Consider the following 19781-nt stretch of genomic DNA (forward strand, 5'->3'; position numbering starts at 1 on the left):
AGCTTCTGAGTTAACAAATGATTTAGGGAAAACAACAACAACAACAAATCAGAAGTGATGCAGAATGTAGTAGGTTTTTACAGAAATAAAATATAATAAAAAAAAACACAGCTGGTTCAAGCAGACAGAGTGTAGAGTCAGCTTGATAGGTTTGTTGTGCAGGATGTCATTTACTGTGGGTGGGAACCAACCATGAAGGAATAATAGACAGGATTAAACTAAACCAGATATTTTACACCCTTACTGATGCAGAGAAAATGTAATAAAGGTGACCTAAATGTTTTTAATTATGCTTCATGTGACTAGCCACATAAGATGGAGACTGATAGTGTGACACCACATGCTGACTAAGGTAACTTAATCTGTATTACTGATACTGAAAAGTGTCTTTAAATTAGGAATATAAGTAAATTTTAATAATAAATAGAAAAACAACATTATGACAGCTATTTTTCATTTGTAAATGAGATAGTCTTAGTGTAAAACCACAATTAAACTTCTTAGGTTTAAGAGTAAATTATAACAGGAGAATATGAAGAATGATATTTTTAGTGTACCAGAGTAGTGTTTAACAAATTGTTCAGAGTACACGTGTAGGTCAAAAACCAGAACAGTGGGGCAGAAAAAATTGTCCCAAACTGTTTTGTGAATTGGTGCAGCTGTAAGTTTTACTAATAAAGATAAAAAGCCAAATATTCAAAATTACGAAAAGGCAGATTATGAAAGTGATGTGCAATAACAGATATGCAAAATACCTCGACATTGTATAACATCTGGAATTACACAATGACAGTACTTGGTGTGAGGTAAACAACAATCACATGGCAAGTTTTGCCTTTGACTAAGACCTTTTCTTTGGGTAAATTCAAATTGTGCTGTTTGATCTGACAGCCCCTTCAAATTGTGCCATTTGCTCTGACAGCCCCATTTCTGAGTTTCCACATTGTTTCTTAATTACATGTTGTAACATGCATGTAACAAAAGGTTACCTCTGCACTAATTACTAATAACCTTTACCCCACCACCTTAACTCCAAAGCATCCTTGCCCTCATCTTGCTTCCTGACACTTAGATGTCTCTGGGTTCACGGCTACTTTTCAAATGAAATTTACACACCTCACAAAAAAGTGAAAAACATAAGCCTTTATTTAACCATATTAACTTGTCTTTCATTTTACAATCTGCTTGTAAAATTTATGAAGGTGAGACCACATGGCATTACTTACTTATAATTCAGGGAACCTGGGGTAGAACTCCAGACTGAGTCTCAATCTGTATGGGTTCTTTCTCACATAGTTTGGTTTCCCCTCACATGCAAAAGATGGGCTGATTAGATTGATTGGTCACTCACAATTAGCCCATTGTATTAAGTGAGTATGTTCTGGGATGGGACCTCCCACAGTTGTTTAATGCCTAATTCCTGATTCTGCAAGGATAGGCTCTGACATCCATGACTCTTTTGTTTGTACTGTTTGACTTCAAGACAAAAAAAACTTGCTATATTACCTGCATCCTTGGGAAGTAAGGGTGGAGCAGTTTTAGCACCCCTACCTTACCCCGCCGTTTTATATAATTATTATTTATGAATATTTCTACAATTTTAAAAAGTAACACAATTGCCTTTATACTTGATTCCTACAACTGGATAACATCTCATTAAACATTTATTTTTAGTATTGTGTATTCACTTTTGGATATAAATGAATTCTTATTTGAGCTATGCTTGATTAAACATTTCATATATATACACTTACTTTTAAAGGTATTAATGAATTAGCAAACTATACTTGATAATTATTTTGTAAATGCTTACCCAGTTTTTATTTTGCTTAACAGGTAGGATGGGTCATTGTCTTTCACTATTAACTAACAGAGATCTGATTTGCAGACACTGTTACTATTTTTTTAATTAATTAAAATGTACTATTTGCTTTAAAATTATGGTTAGGTTATGTGTTGTTCATATTTCATATTTGTGTAGAACCCATTGGGTATGGCATATGTTCCAACAGAGGAGGAAAGAAGAGTGTTTAAGGAGTGCAACGATGAGAGTTTCTGGTATAGGTGTAAGTGCTATGCTTTTTCATTTGTCCCCTGCAAGTAACAACCTTGTGATTAACTTTTCAGTTTTAATGCAAAATATACATGAACTCTTTTAGTAATTTCTGTCTATTGCATATGACCAAATTGAAAACAATTAATTTTGCTTTATATCTGCCAACAATAAATTTTGAATGTGTTTTTAATTAATACAACTTTGTAATTAAGGTTGCTCCACTAAAAGCTTGACTTTTTCTTGTCAATTCAATTTGATATAGACCACTGCATATGTATTGTATTTTATATAAAAAAATTGGGGTGCATTTCTGTTTTTTTGTTTATATTTGTTAATTACAAATTGCTAACTTTTTTTTTTTTTTTTACAGCTTTGCCATTTGCTGCTGTAGGCATGTTTGTCACCCAAGGATTAATTGCCAGGGGTAAGGTGCACTCGAAAAGGTAGTATTGGAGATTATGCAGTAAAGAAGCCAGTCCTATTTTCTATTATATTGTCAATTTTTTTATTTATTTATACTGCAGCAATATTTTAACTTCCAACTCCATAAAAATAGAAGATTTTGCTATCTGAAGTTTGCTGAAATTAAACATACGCCTTAGCCTGTCAATTTTTATTGGTGCTGGTGTCTGTCTTACTTTAATAATCTCCTTATGGGTTTCCTAGAGTAACCTCTTCACCATTCATTGTTTCCTCATGAAGAAAGGCTGGAGAACAGTAATTTTCCTTGGCTCATCGTATTTGTTTTGTCTCTGGGGAACGTGGAAGTAAAACAGTACTATTGCCTCTTTAGTAAATTTTTTGGGCTGGGCTGGCTACCTGATGCCTGGTCTCCCCTCTGTCGCATGTCTTGTGTGATATACTTGCAGTCCCTTCTTTAAAACAAAGCAGAATAGGCTCTGTGACACCCTGAATTTTTAACTTTCTGTGAAGTAGTACCATCTGTTTACCAGGCATGTTTCACTTGTGGTGGCAGAGAGTTCTAATGTTTATATTTCAGATTTTAATAGATATTACTAGTTGTTTAAATTTAATGTCATAGAGCTATAAAGTTGCAAGAAAGTGTATTTTTTAATGCGTGATTGTTTTTTTATTTACATTTTAGGAATACTCACTTCCTCGGCACGATTTGGTTCAGTTCCCAAGGTTGCATGTAAGTAACCAAGATAAATAATTTTTAAATATTCTCTTTCATAAGCACATGGATTTTTCTAGAAGGTAAATCTCTTTAAATTACAGATGTATTTTAACCACTTAATGAACATTTTCAAATAATTCAGTTAAAGTTCACATTAAACCTTTTTGAAACACATGGAAAGAAATGATGATAATGCTCTTTTTTCACTCTATGCACTTGAATACCATCATACTTTAATAAGCTAAAGTAATAATAGAATACATTTCAATAGATACACTGTTAAATTGAAAAAAATTTTAATTAAAAAGTAAACACGCAGAAATACCTTTAAGTCAGTTCATCCATCCATCCATCCATTTTCCAACCCGCTGAATCCAAACAGGGTCACGGGGGTCTGCTGGAGCCAATCCCAGCCAACACAGGGCACAAGGCAGGGAACCAATCCCGGGCAGGGTGCCAACCCACCGCAGGACACACACAAACACACCCACACACCAAGCACACACTAGGGCCAATTTAGAATCGCCAATCCACCTAACCTGCATGTCTTTGGATTGTGGGAGGAAACCGGAGCGCCCGGAGGAAACCCACGCAGACACGGGGAGAACATGCAAACTCCATGCAGGGAGGACCCGGGAATCGAACCCAGGTCCCCAGGTCTCCCAACTGCGAGGCAGCAGCGCTACCCACTGCGCCACCGTGCCGCCTAAGTCAGTTCATACTATGCCCAATTATACACTAAATTTGTTTATCTTTAAAAAAAAATCACAATGTTAAATAAAAAATACTAAGAAGGTAAGAGAGCAGTAAACAATGGAAAAAGAGTAAGACAGAGGTCAGTTTTTTACACATTGCATTTAGCTACAAAGATAACACCTTTGTAGACCTCAGAAGCAATGTTAATTTTGAAAGAGACTGATAAAAGAAGGGGGGAAATTACTGTAGGTTGTAGGAGTGTTTTGTATGATCTAGACTATTTTTATATTTCTTCAATTGAGAATTACAGTGCATCCGGAAAGTATTCACAGCGCATCACTTTTTCCACATTTTGTTATGTTACAGCCTTATTCCAAAATGGATTAAATTCATTTTTTTCCTCAGAATTCTACACACAACACTCCATAATGACAACGTGAAAAAAGTTTACTTGATGTTTTTCCAAATTTATTAAAAATAAAAATACTGAGAAATCACATGTACATAAGTATTCACAGCCTTTGCTCAATACTTTGTCGATGCACCTTTGGCAGCAATTACAGCCTCAGGTCTTTTTGAATATGATGCCACAAGCTTGGCACACCTATCCTTGGCCAGTTTTGCCCATTCCTCTTTGCAGCACCTCTCAAGCTCCATCAGGTTGGATGGGAAGCGTCGGTGTACAGCCATTTTAAGATCTCTCCAGAGATGTTCAATCGGATTCAAGTCTGGGCTCTGGCTGGGCCACTCAAGGACATTCACAGAGTTGTCATGAAGCCACTCTTTTGATATCTTGGCTGTGTGCTTAGGGTCGTTGTCCTGCTGAAAGATGAACCGTCGCACCTGTCTGAGGTCAAGAGCAGGTTTTCATCCAGGATGTCTCTGTACATTGCTGCAGTCATCTTTCCCTTTATCCTGACTAGTCTCCCAGTTCCTGCCACTGAAAAACATCCCCACAGCATGATGCTGCCACCACCATGCTTCACTGTAGGGATGGTATTGGCCTGGTGATGAGCGGTGCCTGGTTTCCTCCAAACGTGACGCCTGGCATTCATACCAGAGAGTTTAATCTTTGTCTCATCAGACCAGAGAACTTTCTTTCTCGTGGTCTGAGAATCCTTAAGGTGCCTTTTGGCAAACTCCAGGCGGGCTGCCATGTGCCTTTTACTAAAGAGTGGCTTCTGTCTGGCCACTCTACCATACAGGCCTGATTGGTGGATTGCTGCAGAGATGGTTGTCCTTCTGGAAGGTTCTCCTCTCTCCACAGATGACCTCTGGAGCTCTGACCATCAGGTTCTTGGTCACCTCCCTGACTAAGGCCCTTCTCCCCCGACCGCTCAGTTTAGATGGCCGGCCAACTCTAGGAAGAGTCCTGGTGGTTTCAAACTTCTTCCACTTACGGATGATGGAGGCCACTGTGCTCATTGGGACCTTCAAAGCAGCAGAAATTTTTCTGTAACCTTCCCCAGATTTGTGCCTCGAGACCATCCTGTCTCGGAGGTCTACAGACGGTTCCTTTGACTTCATGCTTGGTTTGTGCTCTGACATGAACTGTCAACTGTGGGACCTTATATAGACAGGTGTGTGCCTTTCCAAATCATGTTCAATCAACTGAATTTACCACAGGTGGACACCAATTAAGCTGCAGAAACATCTCAAGGATGATCAGGGGAAATAGGATGCACATGAGCTCAATTATGAGCTTCATGGCAAAAGCTGTGAATACTTATGTACATGTGCTTTCTCAATTCTTTTTTATTTTTAATAAATTTGCAAAAATCTCAAGTAAACTTTATTCACGTTGTCATTATGGGGTGTTGTGTGTAGAATTCTGAGGAAAAAAATGAATTTAATCCATTTTGGAATAAGGTTGTAACATAACAAAATGTGGAAAAAGTGATGCGCTGTGAATACTTTCTGGATGCACTGTATTTATAGACAGTAATAAGACATTATTTTAAAATACAATACTCAACACTATATGTTACAAAGAAGAGAAACAGAATGTAAATTATGGTGCCAGCCGTGCTGTTGTAATTCAATTCAGTTCAAATATATTTTTATAATGAGTATTTCCTGTTAATAATGTCAGAGCACTGTATACATTTGTAAATATTTAAAATAGTTTTTTTCAATTGCTAATCTGCAATACTGAAGTCACCGTTTCAAAACTCTACACACAGTCTGCAACACCAACACACAGCTTAGCTAAACAGTTAATCTCCCCTCCAAAATTCACTACAGCCACCAAAACAATAGCACTGCATGCCCTTCTTGAAGAACATTACATCATACACAAAGCAATGGCGTACAAAACAATAACAACAGACAGCATTACATAAAATATAATATGGATCTTCATTAAAGACCATCTGTAAAGTAACTGACATTATGCATCACAAAATAAACAGAACACTTTTTCCACTCTATAAAATGTCCAGGAATGAACAAACCATGCTGCAGTATATGTCAGTGGTCTTTATTGCTGGCTGTGGTCTACTGTAATTAGAGTATTCATTTGTAATGGGGGAAAAATAAAATCAAAAAAACATATAAATGTAGGAGTCCAGTAAATATTCTAGAAACAAAATATACTGTGCATATAATATATATATATATATATATATAATGTGTATGTGTGCGTGTGTGTGTGTGTATATGTATGCATGTATTGTGGGATATGGCTGGCCGTTCATCCCGGCCAATACCCCCAGGCCGCCAGATGGAGCCCTCCCTGCAACATGGAGGTGCCCCGAATTCCAGCAGGGCCTCATGGACAGTGGAGTTTTAATGCACAGCCTTGCTGGATACCATGGGGCTGCCAGGAGTCGCTGCAGGGAGGCCCAGGGATTTATATTTTCCGTATAGCCTGGAAGTATTTCCAAGTCATGGGAATGGAAGAAATGATATACTTCCGGGCTGAAGAAAAAAAGAGAAGTTTTTACCTGACCCGGAAGTGCTGGATAATCACATGGACTGAGGGCTCAGAAGCACTTCCGTGTCAAGGACTATAAAGGACTGTGGGAAATCCCAGACGGATGAGCTGAGTTGCGAGGCAGGGTGGCTAAGTGTCTGGGAGAGTGGAGGATTGGTTATTGTTATTTGATTATTGATTTGTGTATTGGAATATTGTGGAGAGGAGGGTGCTTTGTGCACTGTATTATTATAATAAACCATTATTTGGACTTTTATCTGGTGTCTTGACGTCTGGTCTGAGGGTTCAAGGGGTCACGGGGACCCTTAAAACTGTCACAGAATGTATGTACAGTAATCCCTCGCTGTATCACGCTTCGCCTTTCGCGGCTTCACTCCATCGCGGATTTTATATGTAAGCATATTTAAATATATATCGCGGATTTTTCGCTGCTTCACGGGTTTCTGAGGACAATGGGTCTTTTAATTTCTGGTACATGCTTCCTCAGTTGGTTTGCCCAGTTGATTTCATACAAGGGACGCTATTGGCAGATGGCTGAGAAGCTACCCAACTTACTTTTCTTTCTCTCTCTCTCTCTCTTGCGCTGACTATCTGTGATCCTGACGTAGGGGGTGTGAGCAGGGGGGCTGTTCGCACACCTAGACGATACGGACGCTCGTCTAAAAATGCTGAAAGATTATCTTCACGTTGCTACCTTCTGTGTGCAGCTTTTAAGTATGCTGCACGGTGCTTCGCATACTTAAAAGCTCAAAGGGCACGTATTGATTTTTCTCTCTCTCTCTGCTCCTGACGGAGGGGCTGTGAGCTGCCGCCTTCAACAGCTTTGTGCCGCGGTGCTTCGCATACTTACAAGCCAAACAGCCCTATTGATTTGTTTCTTCCTTTGAAGAGGAAGATATGTTTGCATTCTTTTAATTGTGAGACTGAACTGTCATCGGTCTTGTCATGGAGCACAGTTTAAACTTTTGAAAGAGACAAATGTTTGTTTGCAGTGTTTGAATAACGTTCCTGTCTCTCTACAACCTCCTGTGTTTCTGCGCAAATCTGTGACCCAAGCATGACAATATAAAAATAACCATATAAACGTATGGTTTCTACTTCGCGGATTTTCTTATTTCGCGGGTGGCTCTGGGATGCAACCCCCGCGATGGAGGAGGGATTACTGTATATATACAGTATATGTATGTTATACATACATACACACACACACTCTTATAGTTGGTCCACAACTGTAAGAATACCATAGTATGTCATACTGTAATGCTATTATAATCAATCAACTCCTCTGGATTCTGATGTCCTCTCTAACAATTCATCTAGGGTAGTATCTTTTGGCATGCTTGTTCCATCCTTGACATTGCTCTTGTGTAATATCTTAGCATCCAGCAGTCATAGCATCCAGTAAGGATCATGGGGGCAGTGGTATTAAACCTTCCACATCCATGTAGAAAAGAATTCCTCAATGCGGTTCAGGAAGGGGTTGGCAGATGCAATGACATCATTGGATGTGCTGCAAAACACTCTGTGACTGCAGTGGAGTGGCAGACTGCCACATTATCCAGCACCACCACAAATATCGACACATTTGTGCTCATCCGCTCCCTCACTCTCTCACCCTCTGGTACCAGTATCCTGTAGAGTTTATTGAGGAACAAAATGAGGCACTCTGTGTTGTATGGGCCAGTGACTGGTTTGTGAGACATAGCACCATCATTGCGTATTGCCTCACAAATTCTGATGTTGTCCCCTCTCTGTCCTGGAACTTGCACAGTTGACTCTTTGCCCTACAATATTTTGTCCTCACTGCTGTTGTTTTTCCAGGTTAAACCTAGCTTCATCCACAAAGATTAACACATGGGCTATTCGCATAGCCTTCAACTCCATGATCCTCTAACAGGAAAACACAAGGTACCATATTGTAAGGATTGCATTATGGTAGCATACATTACCGTATACATAGCTCTATATGGAATGACCGTTTTGCTATATCGGAGTTCAGACATTTGTACAGAACCTGTAAGGAAGACAACCTTATTCAGAGGTGCAGACAGTTGATTAATTGGAGGCACAATCCCTCTGGAGCAACTCTAGTGTCCAAGGGTCTTATTCAGTGGCAGCTTAGTTGGGCTTAGACTGGGTTTGTACCTTGGAATACTTTCAAAGCCTTCAACCACTAAAGAATAAAACACAACAGTGTTATATTTAATAGACCACTTACCTGGACATATTGCTATCTGAGTTACTTCACACGTACACTGTTCCTCTCAAATGGGACAATGTATAAGCACATCTTGGTCAGTTTATGCTTTTGTAGTACTCTGGCAATTGCTGTCATACTAACACTTGTCATGTTGCCAGATACAATGTTGTCTGCCAGAACTCTGTCCCAGATTTCAATAGGTCGCATGGAATTGTCAGCTGTGTCCATGTCAACAATGGCAGTTTCCTGCTCATCATTAAAAATTGTGACTCTGCCCCAATTGAGAGGTAATCTTTGGATCCTAAGGGAGAAAATCAATACTCCTTGTATGCCAATGTACTGTATATAGTACATTCTGTAATGAGCAGTTCTGACACTGCTGAAGACTGCATCCTAGCTGCTGGTTTGGTGAAATATTCTCATGATTGATGCAACTGTGGCATGTTGCAGATTTGGCTGCACTTTCCCTGTCTCTCTGTAAGACAGTCCATGATTGATTACATGGTCAATGATTGTAGCCCTTATTTCATCTGTGACCACTGCCCTTGGTCTTCCTCTCCCTGCAACGATTCTTCTTTGTTGTTGTCCTGCTTGGTCCATGTTTACAATGGCAGTCATTCCAAAGGTGACCTCTTTATATATATATATATATATATATATATATATATACACACACACAGTGGGGCAAAAAAGTATTTAGTCAGCCACCAATTTTGCAAGTTCTCCCACTTTAAAAGATGAGAGAGGCCTGTAATTTTCATCATAGGTATACCTCAACTATGAGAGACAATATGAGAAAAAAAAATCCAGAAAATCACATTGTCTGATTTTAAAGAATTTATTTGCAAATTATGGTGGAAAATAAGTATTTGGTCACCTACAAACAAGCAAGATTTCTGGCTCTCACAGACCTGTAACTTCTTCTGTAAGAGGCTCCTCTGTCCTCCACTTGTTACCTGTATTAATGGCACCTGTTTGAACTCGTTATCAATATAAAAGACACCTGTCCACAACCTCAAACAGTCACACTCCAAACTCCACTATGGCCAAGACCAAAGAGCTGTCAAAGGACACCAGAAACAAAATTGTAGACCTGCACCAGGCTGGGAAGACTGAATCTGCAATAGGTAAGCAGCTTGGTGTGAAGAAATCAACTGTGGGAGCAATTATTAGAAAATGGAAGACATACAAGACCAGTGATAATCTCCCTCAGTCTGGGGCTCCACGCAAGATCTCACCCCATGGGGTCAAAATGGTCACAAGAACGGTGAGCAAAAATCCCAGAACCACACGGGGGGACCTAGTGAATGACCTGCAGAGAGCTGGGACCAAAGTAACAAAGACTACCATCATTAACACACTACGCCGTCAGGGACTCAAATCCTGCAGTGCCAGACGTCTCCCCCTGTTTAAGCCAGTACATGTGCAGGTCCATCTGAAGTTTGCTAGAGTGCATTTGGATGATCCAGAAGAGGACTGGGAGAATGTCATATGGTCAGATGAAACCAAAATAGAACTCTTCGTGTTTGGAGGAGAAAGAATGCTGAGTTGTATCCAAAGAACACCATACCTACTGTAAAGCATGGGGGTGGAAACATCATGCTTTGGGGCTGTTTTTCTGCAAAGGGACCAGGACAACTGATCCGTGTAAAGGAAATAATGAATGGGACCATGTATCATCAGATTTTGAGTGAAAACCTCCTTCCATCAGCAAGGGCATTGAAGATGAAACGTGGCTGGGTCTTTCAGCATGACAATGATCCCAAAAACACAGCCCGGGTAACGAACGAGTGGCTTCGTAAGATGCATTTCAAGGTCCTGGAGTGGCCTAGCCAGTCTCCAGATCTCGACCCCATAGAAAATCTTTGGAGGGAGTTGAAAGTCCGTGTTGCCCAGCGACAGCCCCAAAACATCACTGCTCTAGAGGAGATCTGCATGGAGGAATGGGCCAAAATACCAGCAACAGTGTGTGAAAACCTTGTGAAGACTTACAGAAAACGTTTGACCTCTGTCATTGCCAACAAAGGGTATATAACAAAATATTGAGATGAACTTTTGTTATTGACCAAATACTTTTTTCCACCATAATTTGCAAATAAATTCTTCAAAAATCAGACAATGTGATTTTCTGGATTTTTTTTCTCATTTTGTCTCTCATAGTTGAGGTATACCTATGATGAAAATTACATCTTCATCTTTTTAAGTCAAAGAACTTGCACAATTGGTGGCAGACTAAATACTTTTTTGCCCCACTGTATGTGTGTGTGTGTGTGTGTGTGTATATGTATATGTATGTGTGTGTGTGTGTGTCTGTGTGTGTATGTATATATATATATATATATATATATATATATATATATATATATATATATATATATATATATATATATAATATGAGATCAGTTAACTGCAGAGCAACTAGTTAGATACTCATGGACCTGCTGTGTTTGACCTCATTTTAATTGACAACATTTATATTATGTGGACTTTACAATATGTTTTAGAATGGTCTTGATAGTGATTTAGCAAATAGTTGTCATTCAGTTCTGAATGTCTTTAACAGTTTTGGTAACTGTATGTAAACATGTGCAAAATGGCCTCTAAAAATGTAATGTTTTGATGGTGCTGGATTTTGAGTGAGAAAAGAATTGATGAATTTTGAGGGAATTAATCATTGACTACATTTTGTATGAAAGCAATGAGAACTAATTCACGTTTTAGCCCATATAAACTGATGTTGTGGCAACTCCAAAATGAAGTTTTAAGTAACCGACTTAAGTATTCCACACAGTCTCGTAGCATTTCGGGAATAAAAAAATCTGTAATACTTGTAAAATTGTTGACATTTATACATATACATTTTTGTGCCTAACCACCTTTTAATAGTTGTATAGTACAATATATAGCTGTGAAAATTCCCAAATTCTTAATTTGTATTTTTTAAATTATATAACTATTTGAATACTAGTCATTTAGCCCGTTACAATAACGGGTGCTAGAACAGTAGTGCATAAACATTAGTAGGAACAGTCTATATTAAATGGCAAGGGACTTTGACCTCATTCTTTTTGTTGGTCGTATTTTTCTTTGTCTTTCTGCCTTTCTTTTGTTGATGTTTACTTACTGAGCTGACCGTTCTTCGTGGGCTGCCGCCGTGTATTGTGTGTCTTTAATTTTCTGTGACAGTAATACTGTCTTGTATGGCTCTATTCAATAAGGGCGCGCACAAAAAGGCGAGCTTCAAAAGGGCGACCTCTGAGCGCGGCGAACAAAGGCGTTCGTAGATAATTTAGTTCAAATGGCTCTGGAATATGTGAAGAGCAACAAAGGTGCAGATCTTTATTTACGCGCACCTTTATTCGCTGCGCCCAATTGAGGTCGCCCTTTTGAGGCTCGCCTTTTTGTGCGCACCCTTATTGAAGGATACCGTCTTGTACGTCCGCTGGCTTGTACGTCCGTAATGCAGCTTTAATTTTCTCTGGCGGTAATACAGGCGTGCGCGTCGGTAATATGCCTTTAATCTCCTCTGTCAGTAATACTGGCTTGTATGTGGCTGTAATATGCATCACTGTATTGTGTACCTTTAATTTCCTCTCGCACTGGTTTGTATTTCCATAAAACACCTCTAACTTTCTCTGACAGTAATATCGCGCATTGCATCGTGCCCCACGCATGCGCACTTCATCAGAAGACACCCACACACGGACACCTGGATGCACATAGGGATTTTATATATTCTGCTGTAGTACTGTGCAAATATCTTATGTCACCCCAAAATTATTTTTAAAGCTAGTTTTCTGGCAAGTGTTTATTGAAATAAATGCAAATATTCATATATAACAAATACTAAGATATACCATTAACATAGTACAGTAAATAAATGACAAGTACAGAATGTTTTATGTTTTTAAATTAAGTTCGTATGTTGTGCGATTTTAAAAAGCAAAACTGAAATCCTTTTGTCCAGTCATTTTTTGATATACTGGTATCTTTCTAAACCAACTTCACTGTATTTCCTTCTTCCTTTTAAGGAAAGGAAATTCATGTTATGTCTTTTTTTTTATTATGTGTATTTTTCTTTGTTTTTGTTTTGTTTATGTATTTTAGCTGCCTGTGTTTATATTCCATGTTTTTTGTGAGTGCCCCCCCAAGAGATGGTCCCTTGCCCATCTCTTTCAGGAACTGCCTTTCGTCCTGTAATTCCAGAGAGTTTCCCACAATTTCTGGCCATTCATTTTGGATTTGCTTTGGTGATTAGTTTTCTAGTTTTAGTTCTGTTCTATTTTGGGATTCATTGAATGTTTGCCTGTTTTGCTCTATATTTTTAGTTTTCTTAGGAATTCTATTTTGGAATTTGTTTGCCTTGGGGTGCCCTTGCTGGCAACTTCTTTTTGCATAGTGTGGTCTTCAGCGCTTCATGTATGTACAGAGCTTTTTTTTAAATAAACCTTTTATAAAGATTTGATTCTTTCCCTTATAACCAGCCAGGGATTTATGGTGGTATCCCTTTCTACTGTGCATTATTTGAAATCATTTGGAACTTACTTGGACTTAAATGCTTTGGGACATCAAGTTCACATTTTCATTTGATGCAGATACTTTTTTGTCCTCCACTTGTCTAGTATCTTCTAATTTCTTTATAACAGCTCTGAAAAACTAGTTTGGTTGGTTGTCACTTGCAAAATAATTAACTTATTGGTAAATTCTTCTGTCTCTCAAGGTATGTTAGCATATTATAATGATAATAATAATTAATTTCTATACATACATCATTCTGTAACCCTAACCTCCATTTCTAAGCTCCCTCCAAAGGCCACTTCTGTATTTAAAGTTACAATGCAATTCACCCATTTGTTTTTTAAGTTACACAACTAGCACATCTGGTCTGGCTAATCATTACGTCTTTAATTTTAATTGTGTGTGCTTAATGGTGAAATGTAACAAATTCATTGAATTTCTGGGGTGCCTCAATTGTTCTAGCCATTTTGAAGGTTTTCGATATGCTTTTCAAAAACACAAGCAATTCTTGTTGCTTTTTATTGAAATGTTGTATTTACCAAGGGTGAAAAATTGCAATCTGCTAGGCTACCAGTTTTGCAAGCTGTTTAAAGTGTGCAGGGTTACCTGCTTGTTTCTACAGCACGTTTATTTGTAAAGTTTTTTTGTACATGAGTGCATAGCATTCTTTTACCAAAATTTAAGCACAATTGTCATCTTAGAAGAGAATATTTTAGTAAATAAAGGATTCTGTTCTGTTGATGCCTGATCTTTTTTCCAATGTGCATAAAATATGTTAGCAAAAATGAACTGCAATATTTCATTAATATTGTATTCTAAATTTTTGTTTTCATACCTAATTTAGACCCTGCCTGTTAGTTTCACTATTAAGAACATCACCATTCCTGTATGTCTTTTATACTGCCCATCACCTTTAGTTGACCACAGCCAGCGATCTGTGTAGCTGCATTAAAAATTACTGTATATATAAAAAACACAATAAGCCTACAGAATTTGATTTTCTTAATTAAAAAATAGGTAACACCTCTGGCCTATAATTTAATTATTGATGTACTATAGTTAACACTTCAATAAAGAGCATAATATTTCTCTGCCTCTGGTTAATCAGGAGCTTAAAGTAAGTTTGTTTATATATATATATATATATATATATATATATATATATATATATATATATATATATATATATATATATATTTATATATATAATAAACACATTTTTACTCTGTGGCTTTTAACCCTGTATAATATGTTGGCTATTTGTATACTTTTTATACTTTCTATTAAGAATGTCTTCAGCTCTTATGTGTTTATGTGTTGTTTTTCTTTGTACAGCACTTTGGTCAGCCTTGAGGTTGTTTTTAAAGTGCTTTATAAATAAATAAATAATACTTGTATATCCATCCATCCATTTTCCAACCCGCTGAATCCGAACACAGGGTCACGGGGGTCTGCTGGAGCCAATCCCAGCCAACACAGGGCACAAGGCAGGAACCAATCCCGGGCAGGGTGCCAACCCACCGCAGGACACACACAAACACACCCACCCACACACCAAGCATACACTAGGGCCAATTTAGAGTCGCCAATCCACCTAACCAGCATGTCTTTGGACTGTGGGAGGAAACCAGAGCACCCAGAGGAAACCCACGCAGACACGGGGAGAACATGCAAACTCCACGCAGGGAGGACCCGGGAAGCGAACCCAGGTCCCCAGGTCTCCCAACTGCGATCCAGCAGCGCTACCCACTGCGCCACCGTGCCGCCCTCTAAATAATATATATATATATATATATATATAATACACACACAGTGTATCCGGAAAGTATTCACAGCGCATCACTTTTTCCACATTTTGTTATGTTACAGCCTTATTCCAAAATGGATTAAATTCATTTTTTTCCTCAGAATTCTACACACAACACCCCATAATGACAACGTGAAAAAAAGTTTACTTCAGATTTTTGCAAATTTTTTAAAAATAAAAAAATTGAGAAAGCACATGTACATTAGTATTCACAGCCTTTGCCATGAAGCTCAAAATTGAGCTCAGGTGCATCCTGTTTCCCCTGATCATTCTTGAGATGTTTCTGCAGCTTAATTGGAGTCCACCTGTGGTAAATTCAGTTGATTGGACATGATTTGGAAAGGCACACACCTGTCTATATAAGGTCCCACAGTTGACAGTTCATGTCAGAGCACAAACCAAGCATGAAGTCAAAGGAATTGTCTGTAGACCTCCGAGACAGGATTGTCTCAAGGCACAAATCTGGGGAAGGTTACAGAAATATTTCTGCTGCTTTGAAGGTCCCAATGAGCACAGTGGCCTCCATCATCCGTAAGTGGAAGAAGTTTGAAACCACCAGGACTCTTCCTAGAGCTGGCCGGCCATCTAAACTGAGCGATCGGGGGAGAAGGGCCTTAGTCAGGGAGGTGACCAAGAACACGATGGTTACTCTGTCGGAGCTCCAGAGGTCCTCTGTGGAGAGAGGAGAACCTTCCAGAAGGACAACCATCTCTGCAGCAATCCACCAATCAGGCCTGTATGGTAGAGTGACAGGACGGAAGCCACTCCTTAGTAAAAGGCACATGGCAGCCCACCTGGAGTTTGTCAAAAGGCACCTGAAGGACTCTCAAACCATGAGAAAGAAAGTTCTCTGGTCTGATGAGATAAAGATTGAACTCTTTGGTGTGAATGCCAGGCGTCACGTTTGGAGGAAACCAGGCCAATACCATCCCTACAGTGAAGCATGGTGGTGGCAGCATCATGCTGTGGGGATGTTTTTCAGCGGCAGGAACTGGGAGACTAGTCAGGATAAAGGGAAAGATAACTGCAGCAATGTACAGAAACATCCTGGATGAAAACCTGCTCCAGAGCGCTCTTGACCGCAGACTGGGGCAACGGTTCATCTTTCAGCAGGAAAACAACCCTAAGCACACAGCCAAGATATCAAAGGAGTGGCTTCAGGACAACTCTGTGAATGTCCTTTAGTGGCCCAGCCAGAGCCCAGACTTGAATCCGATTGAGCATCTCTGGAGAGATCTTAAAATGGCTGTGCACCGATGCATCCCATCCAACCTGATGGGGCTAGAGAAGTGCTGCAAAGAGGAATGGGTGAAACTGCCAAGGATAGGTGTGCCAAGCTTGTGGCATCATATTCAAAAAGACTTGAGGCTGTAATTGCTGCCAAAGGTGCATCGACAAAGTATTGAGCAAAGGCTGTGAACACTTATGTACATGTGATTTCTCAGTTTTTTTATTTTTAATAAATTTGCAAAAACCTCAAGTAAACTTTTTTCACCTTGTCATTAGGGGGTGTTGTGTGTAGAATTCTGAGGAAAAAAATGAATTTAATCCATTTTGGAGTAAGGCTGTAACATAACAAAATGTGGAAAAAGTGATGCGCTGTGAATACTTTCCGGATACACTGTGTGTGTGTGTGTGTGTATATATGTATGTATATATGTGTATAATATATGTATGTATGCATGTATGTGTGTATATATATATATATATATATATATATATATATATATATATATATATATATATTATATACAGTATATATATATATATATTATATACAGTATATATATAATATAAAGAAATTTTTAAAAAATTGCAATTGCCCAATCTAGCAATTTGATATCAGTGATTAGTATCAGCCCTGAAAAAACCTGATCGGAACATGCCTACTTTTCATAGTATTTTAGAATTGGAAACCTTCTTAGTAATTCAGCATACCTTTTTAGTTGCAAGAATAATGAAGTCATTAAAGTAATCGTCTGTTATTTAGAGGTGTAATGAAATAATGTTAAAATCCACATAAAATTTGTAGTATCAGGAAATTGCAGTAATCAAAATGTTTATACTGTATTATGTCATTTGGTCTTTGAAACAAGCATAACAGAAAAAGTAAAAACCTTCTTTGTCTTTAGTTGCTGGTGTCTGTGGTTACCTAGCTGGAAAAATGTCATATATGAAGACTTGTCAGGAGAAGTTTAAAACCCTTGACAACTCTCCACTTGGAGAAGCCCTTCGTCGGGGCCATAGGCCATTGCCATCTCAGTAAGTATATATATTTTCCTTTTCAATTTTTTTTTGTCATCCTTCTGATATCTTTGAGATCATTTTCAGTAAGTGCTAGTTCTTCTTACTTTTTTTTTCTTCATAACTCCATCTTGCATATATCACATCTCCATCCAAAATGGGGAAAAAATAAAGACTGAAACTTGACAGAAAAAAAAAATTTGTAGTAGGACTGCCTATGACAGGTGTAGTAGTATAAATTTGCCAATGCAAATACTAGTTGTCAATTGTTTTCTCATAAAATTCTTAAAGTGCAATGAGTTTTTAAAGAAAGTCTATGCAGTAAATATTTGTTATCCACAGTGTTCAGGCATAAAAAACAAATACAATTTATCATGTTCAGTAAAACCAAGACATATTTTAATCTTAAACACATAAAGTGTATTATTTATACATTTTTATAAAAAAAATATTAAATTTATCATCCATCCATCCTCTTCCGCTTATCCGAGGTCGGGTCGCGGGGGCAGCAGCTTGAGCAGAGATGCCCAGACTTCCCTCTCCCCGGCCACTTCTTCAGGCTCTTCCGGGAGAATCCCGAGGCGTTCCCAGGTCAGCCGGGAGACACAGTCCCTCCAGCGTGTCCTGGGTCTTCCCCGGGGCCTCCTCCCGGTTGGACGTGCCCGGAGCACCTCACCAGGGAGGCGTCCAGGAGGCATCCTGATCAGATGCCCGAGCCACCTCATCTGACTCCTCTCGATGCGGAGGAGCAGCGGCTCTACTCAGAGCCCCTCCCGGATGACTGAGCTTCTCACCCTATCTATAAGGGAGAGCCCAGACACCCTGTGAAGGAAACTCATTTCAGCCGCTTGTATTCGCGATCTCGTTCTTTCTGTCACTACCCATAGCTCATGACCATAGGTGAGGGTAGGAACACAGATCGACTGGTAAATTGAGAGCTTTGCCTTACAGCTCAGCTCCTTTTTCACCATGACAGACCGATGCAGAGCCCGCATCACTGCGGACGCCGGACTGATCCGCCTGTCGATCTCACGCTCCATTCTTCCCTCACTCGTGAGCAAGACCCTGAGATACTTGAACTCCTCCACTTGAGGCAGGATCTCGCTCCCAACCCTGAGAGGGCACTCCACCCTTTTCCGGCTGAGGACCATGGTCTCGGATTTGGAGGTGCTGATTCCCATCCCAGCCGCTTCACACTCAGCTGCGAGCCGATCCAGAGCTAGCTGAAGATCACAGCCTGATGAAGCAAACAGGACAACATCATCTGCAAAAAGCATTGACCCAATCCTGAGTCCACCAAACCGGACCCCCTCAACACCCTGGCTGCGCCTAGAAATTCTGTCCATAAAAGTTATGAACAGAATCGGTGACAAGGGGCAGCCCTGGCGGAGTCCAACTCTCACTGGAAACGGGTTCGACTTACTGCCAGCAATGCGGACCAAGCTCCGACACCGGTTGTACAGGGATCGAACAGCCCTTATCAGGTGGTCCAGTACCCCATACTCCAGGAGCACCCCCCACAGGATTCCCCGAGGGACACGGTCAAACGCCTTTTCCAAGTCCACAAAACACATGTAGGCTGGTTGGGCGAACTCCCATGCTGGGAGTAGGCTGGTCCACTGTTACGCGATCAGGACGAAAACCACACTGTTCTTCCTGAATCCGAGGTTCGACTATCCAACGGACCCTCCTCTCCAGAACCCCCAAATAGACTTTTCCAGGAAGGCTGAGGAGTGTGATCCCTCTGTAGTTGGAACACACCCTCTGGTCCAACTTCTTAAAGAGGGGGACCACCACCCCGGTCTGCCAATCCAGAGGCACTGTCCCTGATGTCCATGCGATGTTGCAGAGACGTGTCAACCAAGACAGTCCTACAACATCCAGAGCCTTGAGGAACTCCGAGCGTATCTCATCCACCCCTGGGGCCCTGTCACCAAGGAGTTTTTTGACCACCTCGGTGACCTCAGTCTCAGAGATGCGGGAGCCCACCTCTGAGTCCCCAGGCTCTGCTTCCTGATTGGAAGGCATGTTAGTGGGATTGAGGAGGTCTTCGAAGTACTCCCCCCACCGACCCACAATGTCCCGAGTCGAGGTCAGCAGCGCACCATCCCCACCATATACAATGTTGACACTGCGCTGCTTCCCCCTCCTGAGACGCCGGACGGTAGACCAGAATCTCCTCGAAGC

The 19781-nt window shown here is 39.9% G+C and overlaps 1 protein-coding gene across 2 annotated transcripts in view; it reads left to right on the top strand.

Annotated features, from left to right (window-relative positions):
* LOC114652041 (OCIA domain-containing protein 1-like) overlaps nt 1–19781 on the top strand; it is a 78734-nt gene that overhangs the window by 9230 nt on the left and 49723 nt on the right. For both annotated transcript variants that reach the window (XM_028802205.2, XM_028802207.2), the window contains exons 2-5: nt 1982–2066; nt 2427–2480; nt 3162–3209; nt 17483–17612. In XM_028802205.2, coding sequence (XP_028658038.1) covers nt 1982–2066; nt 2427–2480; nt 3162–3209; nt 17483–17612 — 317 coding nt within the window. The remainder of the gene's footprint in view (nt 1–1981; nt 2067–2426; nt 2481–3161; nt 3210–17482; nt 17613–19781) is intronic.

The sequence above is a fragment of the Erpetoichthys calabaricus genome, chromosome 5 (genome assembly GCF_900747795.2).
Source record: "Erpetoichthys calabaricus chromosome 5, fErpCal1.3, whole genome shotgun sequence".
Classification (NCBI taxonomy): domain Eukaryota; kingdom Metazoa; phylum Chordata; class Cladistia; order Polypteriformes; family Polypteridae; genus Erpetoichthys; species Erpetoichthys calabaricus.